The 19,758-nt window shown below is 38.4% G+C and overlaps 8 protein-coding genes across 8 annotated transcripts; 3 read left to right on the top strand and 5 right to left on the bottom strand.

Moving 5' to 3' along the window:
- Positions 1-944: 944 nt before the first annotated feature.
- Positions 945-1,768, top strand: BDF20DRAFT_825938 (ubiquitin-related domain-containing protein; the record flags this gene model as incomplete). Its single annotated transcript, XM_053078019.1, has 2 exons — positions 945-1,067; positions 1,220-1,768. The coding sequence occupies 2 exons, from the start codon at positions 945-947 to the stop codon at positions 1,766-1,768; spliced, it is 672 nt and encodes a 223-aa protein (XP_052933010.1).
- Positions 1,769-1,955: 187 nt separating this feature from the next.
- BDF20DRAFT_916148 (WD40-repeat-containing domain protein) lies at positions 1,956-3,725 on the bottom strand (the record flags this gene model as incomplete). The annotated part of the gene is made up of 4 exons (XM_053084415.1): positions 1,956-2,125; positions 2,200-3,179; positions 3,286-3,563; positions 3,636-3,725. The coding sequence occupies 4 exons, from the start codon at positions 3,723-3,725 to the stop codon at positions 1,956-1,958; spliced, it is 1,518 nt and encodes a 505-aa protein (XP_052933009.1).
- A 108-nt stretch (positions 3,726-3,833) lies between these two features.
- On the bottom strand, positions 3,834-5,091 carry BDF20DRAFT_890630 (uncharacterized protein). The gene is made up of 2 exons (XM_053082205.1): positions 4,143-5,091; positions 3,834-4,075 (listed from the first exon to the last, which is right to left on the bottom strand). The coding sequence occupies exons 1-2, from the start codon at positions 4,931-4,933 to the stop codon at positions 4,030-4,032; spliced, it is 837 nt and encodes a 278-aa protein (XP_052933008.1). The 5' UTR covers positions 4,934-5,091; the 3' UTR covers positions 3,834-4,029.
- Positions 5,092-5,517: 426 nt separating this feature from the next.
- On the top strand, positions 5,518-7,546 carry BDF20DRAFT_990600 (uncharacterized protein; the record flags this gene model as incomplete). Its single annotated transcript, XM_053085324.1, has 5 exons — positions 5,518-5,586; positions 5,712-5,838; positions 6,023-6,051; positions 6,527-6,773; positions 7,274-7,546. The coding sequence occupies 5 exons, from the start codon at positions 5,518-5,520 to the stop codon at positions 7,396-7,398; spliced, it is 597 nt and encodes a 198-aa protein (XP_052933007.1). The 3' UTR covers positions 7,399-7,546.
- A 2,898-nt stretch (positions 7,547-10,444) lies between these two features.
- BDF20DRAFT_799062 (uncharacterized protein) lies at positions 10,445-10,849 on the bottom strand (the record flags this gene model as incomplete). Its single annotated transcript, XM_053076328.1, has 1 exon — positions 10,445-10,849. A coding segment is annotated over one exon (405 nt), but the record flags the coding sequence as incomplete, so codon positions are not given.
- A 183-nt stretch (positions 10,850-11,032) lies between these two features.
- BDF20DRAFT_890619 (uncharacterized protein) lies at positions 11,033-13,747 on the bottom strand. The gene is made up of 4 exons (XM_053082204.1): positions 12,658-13,747; positions 12,225-12,522; positions 11,671-12,117; positions 11,033-11,527 (listed from the first exon to the last, which is right to left on the bottom strand). Exons 1-4 carry the CDS (start codon positions 13,432-13,434, stop codon positions 11,376-11,378), a joined length of 1,674 nt encoding a protein of 557 aa, XP_052933005.1. The 5' UTR covers positions 13,435-13,747; the 3' UTR covers positions 11,033-11,375.
- A 3,012-nt stretch (positions 13,748-16,759) lies between these two features.
- Positions 16,760-18,047, top strand: BDF20DRAFT_916145 (RNase P subunit p30-domain-containing protein; the record flags this gene model as incomplete). The annotated part of the gene is made up of 7 exons (XM_053084414.1): positions 16,760-16,850; positions 16,921-16,982; positions 17,047-17,142; positions 17,224-17,431; positions 17,501-17,633; positions 17,714-17,793; positions 17,872-18,047. 7 exons carry the CDS (start codon positions 16,760-16,762, stop codon positions 18,045-18,047), a joined length of 846 nt encoding a protein of 281 aa, XP_052933004.1.
- Positions 18,048-18,702: 655 nt separating this feature from the next.
- On the bottom strand, positions 18,703-19,620 carry BDF20DRAFT_890567 (uncharacterized protein). Its single transcript, XM_053082203.1, has 4 exons — positions 19,223-19,620; positions 19,080-19,149; positions 18,933-19,012; positions 18,703-18,867 (listed from the first exon to the last, which is right to left on the bottom strand). Exons 1-4 carry the CDS (start codon positions 19,442-19,444, stop codon positions 18,760-18,762), a joined length of 480 nt encoding a protein of 159 aa, XP_052933003.1. The 5' UTR covers positions 19,445-19,620; the 3' UTR covers positions 18,703-18,759.
- Between the last annotated feature and the right edge of the window lie 138 nt (positions 19,621-19,758).

Raw genomic sequence — 19,758 nt, 5'->3', positions numbered from 1 at the left:
ATAGGATGCGTAAGATATAACTTACTTATTTTCACAATGTACTAAGGAGACTTCCTCCCTTTGATATGCATAGATTCATACTAGCCTTATTGTGTTGCTTTTTGAAGCGTGATACGTCAATCCAAAATGACAACGTTGTTGCGACAATATACTGCGGCACATATAAATAGCTATTGTAATACGATATAAGTTGAGCTCACGATTAAACCGAAGAGCTATATGCTTTGGACAGGTAAGAATAATATATTATCTACGTGTTGAGACATCTATATAAAGTTATGACCCTTAAAATCCAACTTTATCAATGCTATATTACCCACAGGTAAAGTAGATCAATATTATACTTACTGCAGGCATAAATATAAAAGGAGATAAACTCAACTATCCGCGACAGGCTTACTACCAATGGTTCTGATGTACCTATACAGTTTTTCTAACTAACTGATCTTTCCTAATCGATGTAAATAAACCATATCCAGCTTGATTAGGAGATAGATTAGGTACAATGGGAAGATCAACCTGAAGAAATTGCCACAATGAAGATACTAGAGTTCAGCGGTGTAACTATTCATGAACGACGTAACGATACAAGTGTCGAACTACGTTGCAATAATTACCCTTTTTACGAAGGAATAAGGAAGTTTTATACTTTCATCCCCTAAACGTGAAAACAAAGTTCAAGAGTCAGAGTTTATTTACTCCCTCCACATCAATAGGAGACGTCTCTTCAAGGTTTTCAGTTTTAACAGTCCTACAGTTATCCTCCTTTTTACGTTAGAGGATTAATACTGCTCACACTGTTTAAGCATTGGAAAAGCAAAATCCGAAAACGTCCCGCCGAAAAATGAACACGAAAAGTCAACTTATTTGGAGAAAGTGGACCGCAAATCCCTCTTTCTTAAACCTCATATTTCTCCCTATTTTTTCCAAACATTTGAAGGATTATGCAGTCATCTCAATCAGAATTGGACTTTATAAACTATTACTTGGAAAATCTTTCTTCTAAGTCAGTTCGTTATGGTGAAGATTATTTATCGCGTACATTGCCCGATCATTTAAGAATCAAGGTAAACTCAACTCATTCCGGAGGACATTAATCTGATACTGGTAACTGATGATGACATATTTTTCTATTCCAACATTCAATTCTAGCGTACTCCTATTGCACCTGAGGCGCGAGAAAAGAGTAAGACGTTATCTATTTTTTCTCTTCGCTCAGAAATTTGTCTCACAAAATGAATCATTTTCTCTCTCCATAGCACCTGCTCCTACCACTGCTGCTGAGAGCATTACTCTCACTACAGATTCCAACAAGTTCGAAATCATTATCAAGGTTCTCAAACCTTTCAAGCAATTTACAATTACAGGTTTAACAGCCACTGATACTGTTGGACAGTTGAAGAAACGTATATATCAGCAACAAAGTTCCTTTCCTGCCAATCGTCAACGTTTGTTATTGAAAGGCAAAGTGCTAGCCGATCAAAAGACCTTGGAAGAGCATTCTATCGGTGAGGGTGCTATCGTTCACCTCATGCTTACGGCAGCACCAGCGGCCACAAGCAGCCAGACTATTACAGACGATGCGGCTGCCGTCGCTAGCTTAGGAACCAACATAACCTCCTCATCAGCAAGTATTTCCGCAGAGACTGACCGAAAACTTTCAAGCCCCGAATTTTGGTCAGCTGTAGAAAAGACAGTGATCGAACAAGTTGGACAAACTGATGCTGCCTTCATTGTGAATAAAATGAAAGCAGTCTTATCTCCTTGAATTCAATAAACATTTATATCGGCATTTTCAATTTTATACAATTTGAAATATAAAACGGATCATAAAGGAAACGCTTGAGATTATATGTAGAGCAACATGCAAATTCAAAAAAAACAAATATGCGTAACTCTTTTTGTACAGATACGTCTAGTGATGTGAGGTTCGACGGAATATATGGTTTAAGCTTTTAATGACTGGCTGCAACTGCAGAAGCAGATTTGGCAAATAACATATCCAATGCAGCCATTGTTTCAATAAGGTCTTTTTGTAGTTGTATTTCCTGTTTCACTTTGTATGATAGACGAGATAAAAGCTCATCGATAAGTGGAGATTGACCAAAGACACGTGTATAGCAATCTATTTCAAAAACAGACTTCAAGTGTTAGTCCTTGAAAGGGAAATAAGAAAAATCGATGTATTGAAAGAATTACCTATCACTGTTTCTGATACGTCAACCAACAGATTTGTGAATCTTGGATGATGGATGTGCTTGATCAAAAAGCGCATAAGTGGTTCTAAAGACACATCATCACGACCTGTTATTGCTGTCTTCAAACCGTCACGATGGATCAATTCTTGTAAAACGGCAGCCACAACAACAGGTGTTTGTCCACTCACTCGTAAGACTTCGTCCAATGCATTGGCATACTGGAATGCCTTCATGAAATGGTCATACTTTTTCAATTTCTGTCGTCTTACAGATTCCACCACAAAATCGTCTTGAGCTGCTGTATTGGCTTGTCCACGCATAAAGTATTTGTATGTGCCTCCTTTAAGGTATTCTTCATTCTTCTTTTTCATCGCTTTCTCGGAGGACTTGAGTTGACGCTGACGGATGGATAATAAACAGTTTGACATACCAGCGGCAAGGTGGGTATCATCTGGCGACAATGCTACACTGAGAATAGGTGCAGGATATTTAACGCTATGAACAACTTTATAATCCTGGACATTAAAGATTTTGACATGCTGATCCAAAGAACCTGTTACTAATCGTGAGGCTGATCCATCGAAGCACATGCTCGTCACTGTCTTTTGGTGGTTATTCAGTGTATGCATACATCTTCCACCGCTCAATAAATCCCACACTTTGACTGTAGGCCCACCAGAAGAGACAATTGCCCCTCCATTAGGGTATATTAGAAGTGATTCTACGGGCGCTCCATGGTTCATTGTCATCACGCTGTCAGGTTGTCTCATATCCCATAATTTTACTGTTTGGTCATAAGAGCCACTGACAAATAAGTTAGGGTTATCCAAACTGACAACACCCGCTCTAACATAATCATCATGCTCTTCAAATACATTGACGCTTTCCCCCGTTGGTATGTCCCAAATTCGAACTGTTTGATCATCTGAGCCAGATAAAATATTCGACTTGTTGGTGGAAAATTTTGTAACATGAACAGGCCTATAGAGTGAGTGGCGCAAATAAGATGTTTCTTTCAGCAATTCTCTTTCTTTTTGAAGCAATAAGAGGAGGATAAAAGAAAGAAAGAAAAAACATGGTAACTTACATTTTATGGTCTCTAAACGTTCTCAAAATGGCTCGAGAACCTCCATCAAACATTTGAACCAAACCAGTGGCATCACCAGCAACAATGAGTTTGCCATCCTGACGGAAACTGCCTGAATAAGCTGTATCTTTGAATCGAGAGATAGTCTTTTTCGGTTGATGTGTTTTAGAAGAATAAATCTGCACACGTGTAGACGATGTAACTGCAAAATCGTAGGGTGAGACTGGTGAAAAGTATATAGAAGTGACACTAGCATATTCTTTTATGACGATGGGCGACTAAAGAGATATCAATTGTTTAACAACGACGAGATTCCTCGAGCTAATTTCTCTATTGTTGGAAATATTCACCTTGAATCGTTTCCAATATTTCGCCTCTGCAGTATTCTTTTGACTTTGAACCTTGGGGTATTTCTTAACTATGGTTTTTTGATACTCCATTTACTTGCTGTATTTTTTGATAGATCAACTAATTAAGAAAAAAGTACGATGCTGCAATGCCAAAGCAAGAGGAGAGAACATCATTGCACCGGACAGTTTTGCATATTTTCCCGTAAGGAGCTCGAAATTTGGTAAAGAGCAAGATTAATTGTCACATTGATACGCCACAGATACCAGTGCATGAATCCCGACTAAGTTTAACTGCCTTTCAAACAATGTATGAAAGGAATATAGTTCCTTGCCTATTTCTACATGGTTATGGTTCTATTGAGGGGATCCAGACCATATTGACAACATGCGTGATTTATTTGCAACCTTTTGATGACCAGATATATTTACTTGAGTGACGGCTTTATTAACAGAAAATAGTCGGTAAACATAAGATAAGTATTGTTTATCAGACTTGTTTACGATTACTTTAATTTCTTTTCGTTTATGAGCTTAGATATTTGCTGAACCTTCTCATTCTGTAGTAATTCATTTAATCTTGCTTGAATCAAAGGATCCTGATGGTAATTTCTACTTGTTCTTCTGTCAGGAAAGCCTTGACAACTGTTATTTGTAAGATATTGTATACGGGCATAACTAGCCGTGGCGGCGGCGGTGCTCGTACCACGCTGAGAGCGATGATTAATTTCCAATGATGGTATCTGGCATGTATACGAGCGTTTTAGGGGAGAGGAGGTAGTATTTGATAGAGGACATTTTGGTATGATTTGTTTTTCTTGTGTTGATGGAGGTTTATTACTGTTTATTACTGAGCCAGGCAACCGTCGATGTGTCCTTATGCGGCTGCCTTCCCTTCGCTGTTGCTGTGTTTGTATGTGAAGACTATTAGTATTATTTTCTGTACAGCCGAACGCTGTATTACTACTTTTTTGTTCGCTGTTGCCACCTTCAATTTGAGTTTCTGGAACTCCAAATCTGTTGTATTCTGCTATACTTGATGTTAACATTTCTACCTCATCATAAAAAAGATACGACTGATACTGCGTTGTATGATCGTCTGTTAACATCATGTATTTATCATCTCTTTTGAGTCTCCATGGAGGTCTTCTCAATACCCAGGACGGCAGAGGTAATCTTCTGGTAATCTCAATATGATTGCTACTCGTCTCTGTATTATTATTATTATTATTAGTAATAGCACTATCTACTGCTAAAACAGAAGGACTTGGATGATTTGATGATGGGGAAAACCGTTGCATTCAATATTCGTTGTGTTGAATTTGATATTGAGCTTGATTTGTTGAAACCGCTCAGTACCCGCTAATAGTAATATAAACAAATCAAAAGGGACGGTGCAGCATACGATACGAAGAAGAAAAGGGCAAAGAAGTATGAACAAGGCAATAATTGAATTAGGTTCTAAAAATAATAAATGGATATAATAATAAAGCCTCATTTATTAAATTAATGGTTATGTGGGATATCGCACTCATAGTAAATGTCATTGGTATTTAAGGTTGGAATTGCATGTTGGTATTTTGATTCATTGTCTTATCTGGATGGGTATGTGTGCAAATGCTTATGATTGCTCAACCAAGACTAAACCAAAAAGAAAAGAGAAGCAGTAATATAAACTCTTCGTTTTATTGTTTAAAATTGGCTCATTGTATAATACAAGCTTCTATCAGGAATACATCACCCCTTTTTCACATATTGAAATAGTATAGCATGCACTCTGACTTTCTTAGGGACTGATTTTCCCTTTTTATAGGTACAAAATGCATATGGGTCCCAAAAGGCCATATTTACGGTTGCGAAGAAAGCCACCAACTTTTCATCCATCATGTGTTGCCATACGAGAGAAGAACTTTACAAACAGAAAATAGCCAACGTAGCCTTTGTAAAAGGCAAGGTAGTCAATATCGTTTATATTCCTCAACTTTAGTCTTCAGATGGACAAAATCTGCCTGTCATTTCTAAAGTCTATCAAAGAAAGAATTGACATAAAATTCTTTTAATTGACTTTATCAAAAAAAGAAGGCCTACTTTGAAAGACAAATCTTTGAAGGGAAAAGCGCAAACATTTTGTCTACTTTGATGATTTATCCAAAGCTGTTAATAAACGGCATAAAGCTGTCCTATGTAGTCTGTAGCAAATTTTCTGGTGTTTGTTTTTCATATCAGATATTACAGAATCACTAGCGGTGTAGTTTACGTTATGGATAATAACATTAAGCTGTCTTTGTAAATATGCGCGAAACAGATTAACTTTAAAAAAATTGCACGCTAGGCCGATCTGTGCTTGGTAAGAGAAATTGAACATCAGTTATGAATTTATACTTCTTTAGTAATCTTCAGTAGACGTCCACGAAAGAAGGTAATTATAAATGAAACTAAGCATAGAGGCGCCAGTTATAATGGCAAACTGCACAAATCATTCTAATGTATACAAAGTTTGACAGCTTCACAGTAGGACAATATTCAGCAAGGCCTATAATGACAAGGTTTGCAAGATACGTCTTTGCTGAACATGACATGAAAATAGATTCTTTTGGGCAGTCACAGCTACCGCAGCGCCTTGGTGATACAGCTATGGGCTCAATCAACCACCCACAAATAAATGTGTCCAAGGACTTGAAATGCATACACCCTGTGCCGTGACGTTTCCTGCTTTAGAAACCTCACCACATGCGCTGCAATATCATTTTAGAGACTTCGTTTTTGCTTTTGTTTATTTCACTGATAGTAACGTTAACAAAGTATTATTGCAGATCCTTTTATTGTTCCCTTTGTCATCCAGGGTCAATGCTCTGTCATCATTGATAAGTTGATGTGACTTGTATGTGAAATAGGACACTTGCTGGGTTCGTTTTGTAGATGAAAAAAATTGGAAGCCTCTAGAAAAATTCTACAGAAATTTTTTTGCAATTCTCAGTAGCGTTTATTATTGCAGAAATACTGAACGTTTTATACAATTTTTAAGGCAACGAAAAAAGATGGAGCAGCTGCTTGATATACTTTTGCGCCTCCTTAGCAGCAAATATAGTAGACGTGAATTAAGTCTCAATTCTTTACCTTTTTCCAGTGGGCCTCGCAATAGTAGTATTTCTCTTTAAAATCAGAAAACAAAAAGATCTAGGCGTGTAAATTCGGAGTCAATAAGTATTTGAAAATCGCGTGTAAAAGGGCCGAAGGTTATGATCGCTAATTTTATTTCCCCGGCCTGAAATTGAACAATCTGTTTGGGCAGCTATTTTTAGACAGATCAAAAAAAGGTGCTAAAATAGAAGAAGCCAGCCTTAATAGGCTTATTTGTTGCTATACAGTGGAGTCCACATAGATTTACGACAAGATCTACAAATAATATACATATGAAAAAGTTTTTTGCAAGCAATTCCGGGTTTATAACACGTTCGGTAAACTCTTTGCCGAGTATTTTTCCTTCAATTTTTTTTCAGCACAGGTTTTGTATGGAGATCGATAAACACAGAAGCAGTGTGGAAATCCATATGACAAAATGTTGCTTTTTTTTTCGAGGTAACCAAGAACGATACGACTGATCTAAGAGCCCGCTTTCGGATAATTGCTTACGATATTAGTCGTCATTGTTCGGCCCTTTCATGAAGACCTATCCTGTTCGCGTCACCGTCGCACAATGACAGCACATTTACATTCATTTGCTATATTGTTACATGAAGAAACATGGTCTAGTTTCGTCAAATGATTTTTATTATCAATGATTTCACTTGTTGGCTAGGTTTCTAAACAGAGAAAATTTAACCCAATTAGTATAATTGATGATTGTGGTGCTTTGTGCAGGAATACAATAACACAAAAAAAAAATAAAAAAAAAAAAATTAAAATTAAAAATTAAAAACGAAAAAAAAAAAAGATTATTGGTTGCTCTTGGTGCAATTTTTTTAATCAATTTTGGGACAAGTTTGTTCTATTGTAAAAAAATTTTAATCTGTTTCTTTTGGAACAAGAGAAACAAAATAACTTTTTGACTTTCATACAGTATTCCGCGATCTCTATATCGCCTGTATCTCATCGGGTATCTAGTACTCAATTTTCTTCAAAAGAAGCTATTGACAATGGACGTTCCTTTTGATTTAAAGCGTAACCTATTTGAAACTCATACTACTATCAGTACGCTTTACTTGTGAATATTTTTCCTTATCCGCATAACGAAATGGTTCAAGTGTAGTAACTAAAGTTAATTAAAAATTAGTATGAAAGAAACATGAGTTCGGCCCTTGCTAAGCATACTTTGGTGTCACAGCTAAGCTTTTCAAGCCCTCTTTCAGGGCAGTTAGGTACCCAGGACACTAATATAATTCATCCCCTCGGATAAAAATTAATGTATCATTAGGTGGTTTTTCGAAATGTTTATCCATAGTAGCTTTGGATGCTTTTTCAAACTCCAATAGATTAAACAATTTTATTTTATTTTTTAACGTATATTGGTTTAGAACGCTTCATCTAGTAACAAGAGGGCATCATGTTTGCTAAAGGGCCTACCAAATGTTACGCTCGCGCACAAATTAGCTTGCAAATGATGCTGATCGTGGGGTACTTTGGATACGTCTTATCCTATACAAATTGAATCAGAGCACGCCTTTAACAAAAAATAAAAAATATAAGAAATATGCCAGTATGATCAGAGAATAATATGGTATTTGTAATCAGGTCGTCACGCCATTCTGCACTGCGTTTACAGCATCCTGATAGTAGCAAACAAATCGCGCGCGCCCTCTTTTCTGATAAATAGACTCATTTTACACTTTGTGTAAGCAAGATGTTCTCTTGTGATTTTATTAAACATGAATCTTCTCTTTGTCGAAGTTGTCCCAAAAGAGGATGAAAACGTTCTAAATTTTATCAAAAGTGCTGTATAAGAAAAAGCTTTCAACTTCAGATATTTTTAGAGTACAAAAAAAATAAAATTGTCGGCTGTCAATCTGTACGTCAAAAAGGATGTTACGAAAGCAAAGAGTAAGCCGGGTAACCAAACATTATTAAGCAGCTTTTCGAGGATGAAATCAAGGGGCCTAGACGCTACCAATGCCAGATAGTCGTAGCTAAGATATTCCGCGTTTTTTTTGTTCAAGTTCGGATGTTTGTTATTGTCATGTTTTAATTCAAAGAAACTCCACCTTCTTGACCAGTAAACCCCTCTTCTCCCCGGATCATCTTAGAGGACGAATTGCAACGTAATCGTTGGATCAAATTTTGAGCGGACGTCATTTTTAGTGATAAGCCGTTTATCTTGATTACATTTTTATCTTAGTGCTGTATAGCCAAATTTAACCGGCATAGTTGCTTACTAACTGTTAATATGGTATAGACAGATTTGCGCACTGACCCTGGTCCCTTTCAACATTGATCTTAAATTAACCATAAGCGGGAAAAAAAAAAAGGTGATGAGCTATCCAATATAAGACCAGCCAGCCGCTCACAGTGGGTTCGTGTGGTCGATACTTTATGTTGTGTGGAAAACAGATGGATAATGATCCAAAAAAATGTGTGGTGCGTGCTAAAAATAAAGCTTGAATTCCAACAAAATTATTGGATTTGGAATTCAATCACGTTTAAATGAATTTTTTTTTAGAACAAAGGCACTTTCACACTTAAGGCTCTGTCGAAGTCCGTACATAAACAATCGATCATAAAAACAGTGAACGGGAAAATGGCAAAGAAAAAAAGAAAAGTCCTTGCTTAGCCGTATCACGTACAACATGACATTCGAAGTCAATATGATATATGTGAAACGTAAAGTTTACAAAGATGATGATTTTGTATTTGTTCCTAATAAACAAGTAAAAAAGATATGGCTATCTTGAAGCAAAGGAGCATTATCAAAAAAAAAAAAGTGCTTCTTCGGGCTTTTGATAAAAAAAATGGAAAAGCGTGTGCTTCCTTTCTGTCATTCTCCACAAAACCTACTGATATTCATTTGCTAAACCTCGGTTCGCCCACGAGGAACCTAACGCCAGTTACGCTCTTTTCAAACACGAAAGGATACGAGTGTGAGTGTGCGTATGTCTGTGCACATTCTCTGACTTGAAATCAGCACCTCAAGCGTGCTTTTTGACGAGAAACATGACAAAAATAAAACCCTCAACACATGGCATCGTTATCGTTCGGTGTTGATTTTAATCTTGATCAGCAACAAACACGTTGATCATTGAAGCCTGGATGTGTGTGCATACGCACATGGGTGAGAATGGGTAAACCAACGAGTAGTCGACCAAGACAAGGCAATGCAATGACAATGTTACAAGACGCTCTCTGACGAAAAATGACATATGAGGAAAAGTTTAAAACCTTTTCTTATGCAGGACCCATCTATTTTTTCTTTTTTTTTTTGGTTCCATATAGGAGATGAAAAAGGACAAAATTAGCTGTTTGGAAGATGCACAATAAATAAGGAGTTTGGTCTTTATTGAAAACGATAAAAGAAGTGTCGCAGAAAATAGATTCATTAACGGTTATAGAAAGATAAAGAACAAGCGAATGATATTATGTAATTATAAAGAAAGGAATAACTTGTAAAGGGAAATGCAGAAATAAATGAAAGCAAATTAAAGGTATAGAGCTTTGTAAACTATCAAATAATAATGATAACTCTTCAAAAATGGTATAAAAATAGAAACAGATTTTTTGTTTGCTGCTTTGTTGTATATGTCAAGACTTGTGCGTGTATAAATAGAGAGAGAATAAACGTTTTTTTACTGTTACACTCAATTCATCATCCGTAACAAAGGGGATCACACCATGTAACCTTCTAGAATATCTGTTCTTAAGATTTCTCTGTTGCCATCTCTGTAACGTATCATCCATCTACCGTCTGGTAACTTAACATAGAAGTTAGAGTAAGGGAATTCGTTTGACTTGGCATAGGTTGGACTGAAGGGCGGGATAATCATTTGGGGAATTTCCTTTTCGGGACTGCTTATCAACTGTTTTCGATGGCGTCGACTGCCTGATGAAGAGCCACTCGCGTCGAATTCAACTGTTTTTATCGATTCATCTGATAATGTGGAGCTGCTGTAATTGCCTGTTGTTTGACGTGAGAAGTCAGAGTTGCGTCTCTGACGAGACTTGTGAAATAATTTATGTAATTTAGACCAGAAAGAACGACAAGAATTGGTCGAACTTTGGGTTGAAGCAGTTGAAACTGAACGTGATTGGGACAATCTTTGCGTTATTTTTGACATTTGAAATGAATACTGGCTGACAAGAGGAGTAAGATGGGATGGCGTATGCTATTGTTTAAAGAATGGCGAAAGGACTATGTGGTTTCTTAATATCAGTGGAAAAAAATGGGGACAATAAATAAAAGAAAAGTACAGAGAAAAATAGAAATTCATGAAAAAGAAAGCAGTTTTCTAACCAGTATTTATAGGTTTTTTTTTCCTACCGGCTAAATTTAGGCACAACTTGCTCATCCAATCAGGCGCTATAAAGGCCGGCCTCTTTTTTTCTTTTTCTTTTAGTGCCCTCTTTTTTTGTTACATCGGAGTGTTAATTCTGACATTGAATCGCTGTTTGGATGATCATGATGGTGAAAACTGGGTTTGGGCTCTCATTTTTTGTCTTGGTAAGCAAAAAAAAAGTTTATTCTAAATGATTACAATTCTTTAATATGAAATAAGCATTACAGTGGTATATTAAAAGGCAGAATAGGAGAAGGAACACCTATAGTTTTTGCTTTGTTTCAACCGTCGTCAAACTTTGAATCACATCCCCAGGTTGGAAGTCATTGAAGCCTTCAAAGGAGATGCCACATTCTAAGCCCTTCTTGGCTTCAGCAATATCCTTTTTCACTTGTCTAAGCGCATTCAATTGCCCTATTTGTATAAAAAAACGCAATATAGAAATGTTAGGGTTTTTTTTTGGGGGGAGTGGAGGAAGGTATTTTTTTCCAATGATGAACCATAGTTCATTTTTACGTCAGCGTTATGAGTCAAAATTAAAAAAAAAAAGGCTTTACCTTCCCATATCGTCTTTTTGTTACGAACTATGCGTACTCGGTTGTTTTTATTTATAGAACCGTTGGTCACACGGCAACCAGCAACGGGACGAGATTCTCTTCCTTTTACATTGATATCAAACACTTGCAACAATGCAGCTTCGCCCACCACTTGTGTCGTGATGACAGGGGGCAGCATATCACTCAGTTGTTCCTTTACCTCTTCGAGTAACCGGTATATGACAGAATATGATTTCACTGGCACACCGAGTCTGTTTGCTAGAGCCTTTATCTGTTTGTCTGCTTTTACGTTAAAGCCTATGACTTGGCCATCACAAGCTGCTGCCAACTGAAGATCGCCTTCGGTGATATTTCCGACCCCACTCTGAACCACCTTAACGCGGATTTGTTTGTTTTGCAATCCTGCAAGACAATCCACCACAGCCTCAACTGTGCCACTTACATCACCTGTCAGATAAAGCGAAAAGGCAAAAAAAAAAAAAAAAAAGTTAAGAATTAATAATGCTGGATTTAAGGTTCTATGCACGTGATGCCACGAGAGTACAGAGGATTACCTTTCACGACGGCTTTCAGTTCAATTAGGTCGCTCTCACCATGGTCACTACCCTCTTCTTCAGGTGTGGACGGTCTCAACAAAGCCATTCTTCGCTTCTTTATTGATTCAGGAATCGTTTCAATTAAGCCTTGTTGGTACATCAAGAGTTCCTTTTTGTAAGTTTGTTCCGCTAAACGTTCTCGTTCCAATTGTTCTCGTTGTTGTTGTCTCTTATTATTAATAAGATTCAAATCACGGAGTTGCTTCTCTCTCTCCTGGCGCGCAATTCGATTATCCACTACCGTTTTGGCTTGATTCTATTTTTAACATATGGGGGTTGCATTAGAAATTATTTTGCTTTTTTTTTTCTCATTTTCCATAAAATTAAATAATCAGTTTTATGTCTGCATCATTGGTTGCAGCTTGATGACTACTACCACTGTTCACTTTACCTCATCTTTAGCCGTTAGCATGTCATCGCCTGCGTTCGGGACATCTTTCCAACCAATGACTTTGACCGGTGTACCGGGTAATGCTTCCTTTAATGTTTTGCCTTGATGATCTGTCATGGAACGCACTTTACACCATGTATTACCCGCAACAACCACAGAGCCTATTTTTAATGTACCACGCTGAACGATCAAGGTGGCGACATTGCCCCTACCTTTCTCAATCTGAGATTCGATCACAACCCCTTCCGCAGTAGCCTCTCTTTCTGCCCTCAACTCGAGCACTTCTGATAACGTGATGATCGTCTCTTCCAACTGATCAAGATTTTTACCCGTCAAACCAGACACTTCCACACTAGGCACATCGCCTCCAATTTCCTCTAAATGCACATTGTATCTCGCCAATTCCTCCTTGACCTTTTGTGTATTGACTCCTGGTTTGTCGCATTTGTTGATGGCCACCACAATGGGTACGTTCGCTGCGTGGGCATGTTGGATGGCTTCGATCGTTTGCGGCATCACACCGTCATCCGCAGCAACCACCAATACCACAATATCTGTTACGCTTGCACCTCTTTGACGCATGGCTGAGAAGGCTGCATGACCGGGAGTGTCCAAAAAGGTAATTCGTTTGTTTGACGGTAAATTAACTATAGGAAAAGCAATTGAAAAAATTACCCAAGCATTAGCTAAGCTTTCGAGGCCCTTCTGTTTTTCCTGCAGCTCTGTTTTTGGTTTTTTTTTTTTTGTTTCTTTCATTAAAAAAGAAAGGATCTTCATAGACAATGCCCAAAAGGGGGGGGGTTGTTTGGAGGGGTGGCTGCGGAGGAAAAATTGACTTACCAGAAAAGGCACCAATATGCTGCGTGATCCCGCCTGCTTCTCCTGCCGCTACAGAGCTTTTACGTAATGTATCCAACAGAGTTGTTTTACCATGATCTACGTGACCCATAATCGTAACAATGGGTGGACGAACTTTTAAAAGGTTGGGATCGGTCACCGGAGGCCTATACATAATATGTCCATGTGAGAAAAAAAAAATGAGTGGATCGATAGGGGCTAAAGGAGAGACACACACACACACACACACACACACACACACACACACACACACACACACACACACACACACACACACACACACCCACCTTGGGTATAGATCCAAGGCTTGCTTGGAATCTACAATAGGGTTCATATCAAGTTGCATAGCAATCAAACTGGCATCCTCACTATTCAGCACTGTTGAAAATAGAGAAAGGTGAGCAAACACGATGCGTCATCGTTAACCAAGATCCTTTCGTCTCTGATAGTTATGTAGACACATACTGCGATCATGTGAAGTATTGCCCAATTCCAACTCCTCCATGGTTCTTATTATTTGCTCTATGGATTTGCAATCAATGCTTAGTCATTGCATAGACGTTGGGTTTCTGCAGGTTAAACAAAGGATTTACCCATTTTTATGCCCAGAATTCTTGCAAGATTGCTGACACTCACAATTTCTGGAATGTACACGTCTTTCATATGGTCCTGTTCGTTTGCCTTTTGCTTTGACTTTTTCTTTCTCATTTCAAGCAATTTTTTTTCTTCACGCTGCAATGCTGCCATTTCCTCCTCTCTCTTTCGACGTTCTCGTTTCTCTGCTACTGTTTCTCTCTTTTTCTCTTTGGGACGGTTCAATGATGATTTTTCTGTCTCTCTTTCCAAGCCACTGTTCTTTGGCTGTTGCCTTTCAACAGGTCTACTCCAGTCTCTTTTGGGCGCTATCTTTCTATTGGAAGGATTCATATCATTGTAGCTGTTTTTATGACCATGGTGACGAGGCTGCTGGTGGTGGTGGTGGTTGACGTTTTGCTTGGGTTCGCCTGCTCCCCAGTCTCGCTTTTTCAGTTTGGTTGAACGCTTAAAGCCTACTGTACTATCCAACAAGGGCCTTCCCAACTTTCCTTGGCCGTCATGTGGTTCGCGACATAAAAGTCGAGTGGTGTGGTAGGCATACCGAGATCGGCTGCAGTTACTGATCAAGCTACGATGGAGGACATCGTGACAGGAACATTTTGTTGCCCCGTTCAAAAACAACATAAACCCTCTTCCACTCATTCCTTTCTGTAAACTGTTGAATATCCTATATTTCTGTCTGTCTGAAAAAGACAAGGGCCTGAAAAAAGATAAAATTTCGCCTTACCCATTCTAAATTCAAACAGAATTGAAAAAATCTGGGGAAGCGATTGTAGCGGTTCGCAAAAATTTGTGACACCCTTTTTCTACTCAATGAGTCACTGCTATGAAAAACATGAAGGCGGTCCCTCAGGTTCAATCCTATTTATTCAAATTTGAGTTTGAGTTTAAGTTTGATTCTGCAAAGAAATAGCAGTGAGAGAAGTAGAGAGACAGTCAGTAACGCGTCAAGGCCTCCAAATCAGAAAAAAATGTGTCCCTGAAATTAGGCTCAAAAAAGCACAAGGTGCGCAAAAAGACCTTTTTTTTTTCAGGTGCTACAACATGTTTGACAAACATGGTTGTCATGGCTGAGTCAGACATCACTGTGGCTGCACAGGGTATGGACAACTGGATGCACGCAGATAGCCGTTCTTGATCTCAAGATAATCTACTCCGGAAGGTGCGTATCTAGAAGGAAGAGTCGGTAACGAAGGATGACAAGCATCCGACGCGTTTTATTGAATGCTAGGTTTCTTTACGACTTGATACAGATTGAAGCTGAGACGATCACGGTGATTATAACATGCAGCCTTTTGCTGGTCAACCAATGAAACCGAAACGAAAAGGACAGAAAACTGCTTTCTGTTCGACCAGGTTTTTTTTTTTTTTGAAAAAAAAAGCGGTTCCGTGATTTTGTGCAAAAAGGTTTTAGAGCCCCTCTATTCCTCTTTCTATGTTCAAAAAGTAAAATGGGGACTATCCATTTTTGCCATATTCTGCACAAACGTTGGGATAAATGCCTTTTTTTCGTTTTCTAGAAACGTCTTACTAGGTTTACAAGTCAACAAAAACAGTCATTTGAAATCTATCAAATTATTTACTGCTTACGGATAATAGTTGAACGTGTTTGACAAAATCAACGAAAAATACTTTATTATGAATCTGAAATCTAGCAAAACAAACACATTCATGCTGTTTTATCACTCATGGAGACTTACCACATGTTTTTTTTTTGTCAACGGCCCTTCTCTTAGCCAACCCAATTTTTTTTTTGGCTGAAGATCAAAATCTGACAAGCGAACAGGGCAATTTGTCATGTTTGCCCGCATTGACCAATTTTTTTGATTTTTTCATGACAAATCCTAAACATAAATTTAGCATATGGTAATGATATATAATAAAAATGAGTAATTTTTTTGGTACAAAAAAATTTCTGAACGATAAAATATAGTCTATTTCGGACGCTGAGTGAGCCCTGTAAAAACCCTGCAAAAAGCCGGGTTTTTTTTTTAGTGTGTGTGTGTGTTTGGTGAGCCATGCGAGGTTTTCAAACGTTCTATCACTTTATTCTTTGTTCATCCTTCGTTGGTGGCTTTTTGCTCCAAAAAAAAAAAAAAAAGTGTACGCGTAGACAACGACGTGCCTTCAGTAAAACGGAACCACATGATGTGATAGTCTCCGACCGCACTCGTTAGGGAAGTGTTCTTTTTATGCTCTCAATTCGTGGTCTTTTGCCTCTCAAGTGGGTTATGCCCTATGCAGCACAGTAGTGGAAACTCTGTTCAATGATCCATCTCTTTTCACTTTAAACACGAAAGTAAGAGATCCACGAATTCAAGCCTGAGGGGCAAATAAGGGCGTAGAGCTTTTTTAAACAAATGCTGCAAATAAGTGTTGCAGCCTGTGAATGCTATTGATTTAACGAATTTGCAACCAGTGTCTTTATGACCCTTCATTGAATACACTGACGCATAGATCAATGCACTTTTTTCCAAGTGTCCTCGGCTTAGTTTGTTTGTTTATTTGTTTGGATCGTCTACGTCTATCGTTTGCAAACGAAAAAAAAATGGAGTCACAGGATTATTTTTTTTTTGGCGCTTCCTATTTTCGTTCATATTAGATAAAAACAAAGCCAAAAAGAACGTGTCATTAACACGATCCGATCATGTTTTACGATTTCAACATACCCTTCCACAACAACAACGATGCCGTAGAAGAACGACGCATTGAAAAAATTTTGCAACGCATTGATACAAGTAATTCACCGGAACCTACTGAAACGATGGAGAGATAGAGATGAGGGGACGCTGATCTGATCTATGATAGTTGATCCCAATAGTATGATTGCTTTCAATCTATTGCTTGAAGATAACTTGACAGCTGTCAAGGTAAAGCACATTTCATCGAGGGGTAAATAGAAAAAGAGGGATTGACCTATTTTTGTTTTTCCAGCCTATCAAACCAATAGCCTTGGACAAACTGAAAAAGATGAAGCAACTAACAAGAGCGACGTTGATAGTGGAGGATCCCAAGAGAAATTATCAACTGGTAACATCCTTGCGCACGACTCCTTCTTTCAAAGGCGACGATGCTCAGCTTTTTTTGCTAACAAGGTTCATCATTGTGTAGGCATCGAGTACAGCCTATCCTCAGATTGATATCTTGGCAGTGAGACCCACGAATATAGATATCTGCAAGCATGCGTGTCAAACGTTGGAAGTGGATTTGATTTCTTTAGATTTGGCAAAGACAAGAGTTTTACCAAGCTTTGTTTCCGCGCAGGTCGCGGTGAATCGTGGTCTATTTTTTGAAATATGTTACTCACAATCCTTCCGAGGTACACACACACACACATACAAGCACAACTGCAATAGAGTGTTCATGCTAATGCGTATTTTCCGAAAAGATCCACATAAAAAATTCATGTTTTACAGTAATGTGAGGCGTTTAGTAGAAGTGACAAGAGGGCATAACCTGATTTTTTCAAGTGAAGCAACGAGAGCTTTAGAAATCAGACGTCCAGCCGATTTACGCATTCTGTAAGTAAATCCCCTTGTGAATAGATCCATGCCCGTGGATAGAGCAGCTTACTTTTTGTCTGTGTTGTATGATGTGCTAGAGGAAGTATGTTTGGAATGACACACGACCAGATTGAAGCGACTGTCACTGCAAACTATCCGCGACTACTTAAAAAAGCAGGTAAAAAAAAAGAAGCACTCTTTATTTTCCCTTCATACGTAGCATCAGAGTCACTCACATGGCTGGGGGTGGGATTAGAAACAAGGAAACTTACTTACAACGCAACCATCAGCCTTGGTCAACTACCTCAAGACCCTCTGCAAGAAAACAAAAAGAGCGAATTCATGCTCAAACGTAAAGAGAGAGACGCAGACAATAAACAACAGTACAAAAAAGCGGGGAAAAAAGCGAAAAAACAGAAACAAAAGCCGTGAAGGCTGAAATAAAGTAGTCAATGCTACTTGATCCGTTTGAAAATGGGGGGGGGGCACAATAAACAATATTTTTTACTTCCACCAGCGGTCATAAATCGATTTGGCGTATTTCACCAAATTCTCGTGCTTACGGACTAATTTGCTCAGTGTCGCTGCTTGCTTTCTGTCTTCTACAGAAAACTCTCCATCGACAATTTGAGGGGCGCTAAGAATGCAATGTAAAAATGAAAATAGAACAGCGTCGATATAGGTAGGCTCACTGGAGTAAATGACAGCAAAAAAAGAGAGTTAATATGCGTAGTGAGTCATTCTCTTGTTTGACCCCTTTGTTGGTTACCTCAAGTTGAAAAAGTATTCCTTTGCTCCTAATTTGACAGACAGAGCCTGTAATACCTTTGCAGCATCTTGGTATATCTTTTTTCGGGAAAAAAAGCTCGTGATGAATATGTCTTTTCTCGTCGTCATCTAGAACCCTGTAGCTAGCCTGTTACCTCTTCTCTCACTAATATATCTCGATCCGTTAGCAAATGCTGAATAAGTGTGTTCTTTTTGTTATAGGCAACCACTTTATTGATGGGTGTAGGTGTGTGTCGATAATATAGCTTTTTTGTCACTTGATCTGCATTCAAAGGCTCCAACCACATTGAGAAATCCTTTTTTTTTTTTTTTTTTTCCAACGTATGTTAGTTTTGATAGACGTCATCTCACTGTCCTATGTGGGGGAACTTACAAGTGCTGCCTTCAATTTAGTTTGTACAAGAGATAAAAACGCTTTTGCTTGTTCTCGGTCCTTCTCTGTCGTTAGCTCTTGTGTCATAGGCTATCCATTCATGCCAAACCAATGAGTGCCAAAAACACAACATGGACTCTTTTCTTTTTTCTCACCTTTGTTTCTTTGATCCACTTTAGTATTTCCTCATCGTCATAAATCGCTCCTGTTACTGTTGCCAAGAAAGGTAGTTTGCCTACATTATAAAATCATGAGGCTCAACCGATACTCTGTCTCTCTACGCTAGTGTTTAAAAGTAGTACCTGAAGGTGATGCTGCTGGTTCATTGATATAGTCGACATCAAAATCGACGCCGCAGAATTTCAAATACGTCTGATAGAAAAGCGCCATGAGTTAATTACCAGCGTTTCTCCAAAAGTGTGAGCGATCGAGGTGGGGTTCATACCTGTATGATGAGACAATCGACATCAAAGCTGGCTTGACTGTTTCGATGGCCAGGACCATAGATGAATAATGTGTCTTTGGTGGGTCTCGTGGGTTCATTCACTGCAGGATAGACTTTAAGTGGAAAATTTTTAAGCTTGAGAAATTGTAAAAACGATGGTAATTGTAAGGTAGGAAGCTCTCCATAACGAGCGCTGAATGTGTTGTTGATGTTGTCTGTCATTACAAGTGAGCTAAAAACCGGAAATAAAAAATGCCAAGTCTTGAAAGCCTATCTTTTTTTTTTCATTTTATGCACTTCTCGGTTTGTCACCCAGATCAAAGCAGCATTTTCTGGGGAGGGGGGACGGGATACAGGGCTACTGGCCATTCCTTTTTTTTTTTTTTTTTTTTTCCAAGCATCCAATAATGAGTAAAAGCACCCTTTATGATAGCTAGGGGACCTATAAGTAGATAAAAACCATTGTACATCTTGAGTGTACCGCTTCGTTGTATGAAGTGGGGCTGGGGGCCTGTTCTTTTCTTGTTTTCACGACA

Source organism: Mycotypha africana, assembly GCF_025528875.1.
Source record: "Mycotypha africana strain NRRL 2978 chromosome Unknown BDF20scaffold_10, whole genome shotgun sequence".
Lineage (NCBI taxonomy): Eukaryota > Fungi > Mucoromycota > Mucoromycetes > Mucorales > Mycotyphaceae > Mycotypha > Mycotypha africana.
This window is presented reverse-complemented; position numbering and strand designations above follow the sequence as displayed.